At 40.0% G+C, this 4,497-nt stretch overlaps 1 protein-coding gene across 1 annotated transcript; it reads right to left on the bottom strand.

Moving 5' to 3' along the window:
- Window positions 1–279: 279 nt before the first annotated feature.
- CSUI_010809 (uncharacterized protein) lies at window positions 280–4,440 on the bottom strand. The gene is made up of 2 exons (XM_068070910.1): window positions 2,759–4,440; window positions 280–2,062 (listed from the first exon to the last, which is right to left on the bottom strand). Exons 1-2 carry the CDS (start codon window positions 4,257–4,259, stop codon window positions 1,947–1,949), a joined length of 1,617 nt encoding a protein of 538 aa, XP_067917114.1. The 5' UTR covers window positions 4,260–4,440; the 3' UTR covers window positions 280–1,946.
- Window positions 4,441–4,497: the final 57 nt, after the last annotated feature.

Here is a 4,497-nt window from a genome sequence, read left to right as displayed (position 1 = left end):
CAGATAGATAGGTACATAGATAGATAGATAGATTAAAGATAGATAGATAGATTAAAGATAGATAGATAGATAGATTAAAGATAGATAGATAGAACAATAGATCGGTCGATAAACTGATTGAAGGTGCGTAGATAGAAGAGAGGTCTCTCTGCTCTTTCTCTTCTTCTTCGTTTTCTTTATGCAAGTTTCTCCTGGTCCTTTGTGAAGAAGAAGAGGAAGAAGAAGGGGTGTGTCTTCCATTGCTAGTTCATCAAGAAATGAAGCTAGAGAAGTTGAATGTTTGCTTACTACTACTACTGTTCTTCTTCTTCTTTATGACACGACGATAGAAAAAGTCGGACCAACATCCGTAACTCCTTCTTTCTTCTCTCTCCTTCTTCCATCCGTGCAGGAGAAGAGAAAGAAATTGGATCAGAGCAGATTAAGATAGGGAGAGAAATGTCTCTTTTCTTTCTTTCATTCATTCAAACTTCATCGAACACAAAGAGAAAGAGAGAAGGGAAGGGAAGAGAAGAAAAAGAAGAAGTCTGACTCTGAAGAGTCTTGCATTTTCTCTTACTCTTCTACCATGATCGTCTTTTGTCCGCCTCTCTTCTTCACTTCATTTTGACCCGAGAAGAGAGATTGAAAAGAAAGAGAAATCCAGAGAAACGACGTCATACACAAAGATAGACAAAAGTGGAAGAAAAATCGAAAAAGAGAGCGAAGAAGAAAGAGAAGAGAACGAAGGAGGGAATGCGAGATGGCGCGAAAGAAAAGACAGGAAGGCTCTTCTCACCCTCTTCATTCTTTCTCTTTCTCTCTCTTCTCCTCTCTTTCATCTTCTACGTATGAATGGTACGAGAGAAAGGAAGAGAATTTATCTCCACCACCAAATCAAGAGAATGAAATTTCAAGAGCTGAACGACAAGTCGAAGAACGAGAGAAAGAAAGAAAGAAAGACGTCTCTCTCAGGATTTGAAGAGGTCTCTCTCCATAGTCTTATCCACACTCTTCTTCTTCACTTTTATTCTTCTTGTGTTCCTTTGTATCATCACCTTCATTCATTGATTTGATATGTCTGCATGTAGATCTTATCAGCTGTATATACATCTAACTACATGTCTTCATACATGGATCGAGCTATCTTGCTATGCAAGAAATCTCTATACACCTCTCTCTCTTTATGAATGCATATAGATAGATAAGTAGATACATATGTATGTCTGTATAGCTATATCTTTCTCTCTCTCTCTCTCTATATATATATAGATATATATTAGCATAGGTAGAGATCCAGGCGAGGTGAGAAGGAAAAGAACATAGTAGAGAGAGAGAGAACGAAAGAGAAAGAAACAAGAGAGAGAGGTGAAGAAGAAGAAAAAAGAAGCGACAAAGTGAGAAATAGTCATCTTAGCTTCTCGACAGACAGAAGGATTGTCCCACCTACCTTTCTTCTAAAGATCGCAAAAAGAAAGAAAGAAAAGAAGATAAACCACAGATGGAGCGTAGAGAGATAGATTGAAGATAGACAAGAGATAAATAGATAGATGTGAAGAAGAAAGAAAGCGGGCGGGAGAAAGAAAGAAAGAAAGAAGGAAAGAAAGAAGGAAAGCCTTCGCCACCACAGGCTTCTGTCGGAACAGAGAGAACACAAACACCCCACCATCTCTCTCTCTCTCATCTCTTTTTCTTTCTTTCTTTCTTTCTCTCTTTCTCTCTCTCTGTCCCTAATCCTAATCCTACTACTACTACTACTATAGCTAGTATTACTCATCATAGTTAGAGTTCGAGTAAGAATAGCTATAGGAGGAGGAGGAGGGTTAGGCTTAGGCTTAGGATTCGTCGCACTTCGTAGACGAGTCCTATTAGCGATTTGTCTTATCACTCCTACTACTACTACTATCTCCTGTCTTCGACTTCTTCTCCTCCTTCGTCAAAATCTTCCACTTCTTCTTCTTCTTCTTCTATAGAGTCGTATTGTCCTTAGCATTAGTATTAGCTCGCCATGGAGAGACGAAGTAGACACCCGCAGCTTGAAGGTAAGCCTTTGCACTTGATAAACTAATCTTCACGCCTCTCTCTACAGACACACAAAAGAAGCAAAAGAAAAGAAAAAGAGAAAAGAAAGATGAGAAAAGAAAAAGAAGAAGAAGAATGAATGAATGAGACAAAAAAACAGAAAGAAGGAGAGAGGGAGATGGATGGGAAAGAAGAAGAATTCCAGAAGACATTTTGCGCTAGAAGACATGTATCAATGAAGAGGATAAAGACTAGATACACTAAACACTTCGAACGAGGCCTCCTCAAACACTCTCTGCAGACAAGAAAGAAAGAAATAGGAAAGAGACAAGAAAGAACGAAAGACAGAGAGAGTACGTCCCAGGAGTCTTTAGAATGAAGGAGTGAAAGCGGGAAAGATACTGAGGGAACACTCGCCTATTATAGATCTATATATATGCATATATATATATATATACGTATATACATCTAAGATAGGAAAGATGCAGGATCCCTCAAGGCAAGTCTTTACCGATCTCCTGCACAGGAAGGACATTAGAGAGAAGATGGAGAAGAAGGTACAAAGACAAAAGAAGAAGAGGAAGTGAGAAGAGGAAAAAGAAGAGATCTTGATATCTCTTTCATGAATATCTTCAGGAGGAGGAAAATTACTGAAGAAGAGAAAGGGGGGAAGGCATGGAAGAGTAGTTAGGAAGTGTCTATACACCATCTAGCTGAGGTGTATGTACACCCGGCCTTCCTTCTTCTTTTTTCTTACCTTTGAGATATGCATGGATATCTTTGAGCTCTACGTGTTGATGAGTCAGGAACTTTTCATAGAAACGATCATTCTTCATAATTGTATCTCTTATCCTCTCAACAGATATCTCTTCTTCTTCTTCATCCTTCTCTCGTCCGTTTTCTGCCTCTCCTCGCGGATCTTCTTCATTCGCCTCTCTTTCTCTTCTTCTTCTCCCTGGGGTTGCTGCCCGTGGTGTCTTTGTTTTTCGTTTTCTTTCATCTCCTTTCTTCTCCAAATCCTCCTTCTCTTTCTCTCTATTCTCAAATGAAAAGGCTCCATCTTTAAGACTGGGAGAATCCTTCTCTCGATTTCCGTCTTTCCTTGTCTCTTTTGAAATTCTCTCGCCAGTGAGTCGAGAAGGCAATTCTATCTCCTTCACATCTTTCTCTAACTCTTTCTTATCTCTCGCAAGACATCTCCCGTCCACTTCTTCTTCTCTTCTTTCTTCTTCTTCCTTCTCTTCTTCACCTTCCTCTTCTTCTTCTTCTGAAGAGCTTAGATAATATGAAAGAGGTAAAGGAGAAGGACCGGGTGAAGTGACCTTTCTTTCTCTTCTTTCTTCTTCTTCTTCATCTTGATCCACGTCAACAACGAGAAGGTCATCTGAGAGGCATAAAATGTCGTTATGTCTATCTACTTCTTCTTCTTCATTTTCAGCGAGAATCGAAGTCACATCTCTACCATCTATTCCTCGTCGTCTTCTTTCAATGCTTTCATCGTTTGTCTTCTTCTTCTTCTTTTTCTTTCCTTCTTCTTCTTCTTCTAGATTTTCTTCCTTCTCGCTTTCTCTCTCATACATCTCTTCTTCTCTCTCCACCTCACGACCTTCTCTGTCATCCTGTCCGTCTACTTCCTCTGTTTCTTTCTCTTTCCTTCTCCTTCTCTTCTTCTCATCCTGCTTCTTCTCTATCTCTTCTTCTTCTTCCTCCTCCTCCTCTTCTTTCTTCTTTTTCTTCTTCACCCCTCTGTCTTCATCTTTCTCTTTCTCTTCATTTCCTAGCGCCCTCCCAGGCGTCTCTGATCTTCTCTCTTCTTCTTCTATCTTTCTCTCTTTCTCCTTGTCCTTCTGAAAGAAATCGAAGGGCGGGAGCTCGTGAAGTGGATAGAGGGTGGAGGTAACGAGATACAGACAGATTTGATGGAGCTTTTGTCGAAGGAAAGATTCGGAAAGATTCCTCTTCAGACCAAAGTGTCTTCCAAAAGCCTGAAGAAAGAAAGAATCGACCTCACCCCAGTTGATCTCTGTAAGAATCGACTCATGACGACAACGTCGATCTATCTTATCATGATACGAAAAAGAAGAAGAGGAAGAAGAAGAGGAAGAAGAAGAGGAGAAAAAAGAAGAAGAAGAGGAAGAAGAGAGAGAAAGAGGAGAAAAAGTTGAGGTGAAGGTAGGAGGAGGAAGGTCAGGTGTACGCTCTTTTTCATTCTTTTCATTCCTAAACTTATTCCTTTCTTCTTTATCGCGAAAGTTCATTGAAACAGGAGAAGATGAAGAAGTCGAATGTTGGTTAAAGGCCAAGCTAGCCGTCGATTGGTTAGCAACTTGAGTTGAAGAGAATCGACGATGGAGTCTCTCAAGTAAAGGCAGATGCGGATCGATACACTGAAGTAAAGGCTTCTTTGAAGTAAGAGAAGAAGAAGAGGAAGAAGAAGAGAGAGAAGAGGAAGAAGAAGAAGAGGAAGAAGAAAAAGAGGAAGAAGAAGAAATTGAA

Source organism: Cystoisospora suis, assembly GCF_002600585.1.
Source record: "Cystoisospora suis strain Wien I chromosome Unknown contig_8418, whole genome shotgun sequence".
NCBI lineage: Eukaryota > Apicomplexa > Conoidasida > Eucoccidiorida > Sarcocystidae > Cystoisospora > Cystoisospora suis.
This window is presented reverse-complemented; position numbering and strand designations above follow the sequence as displayed.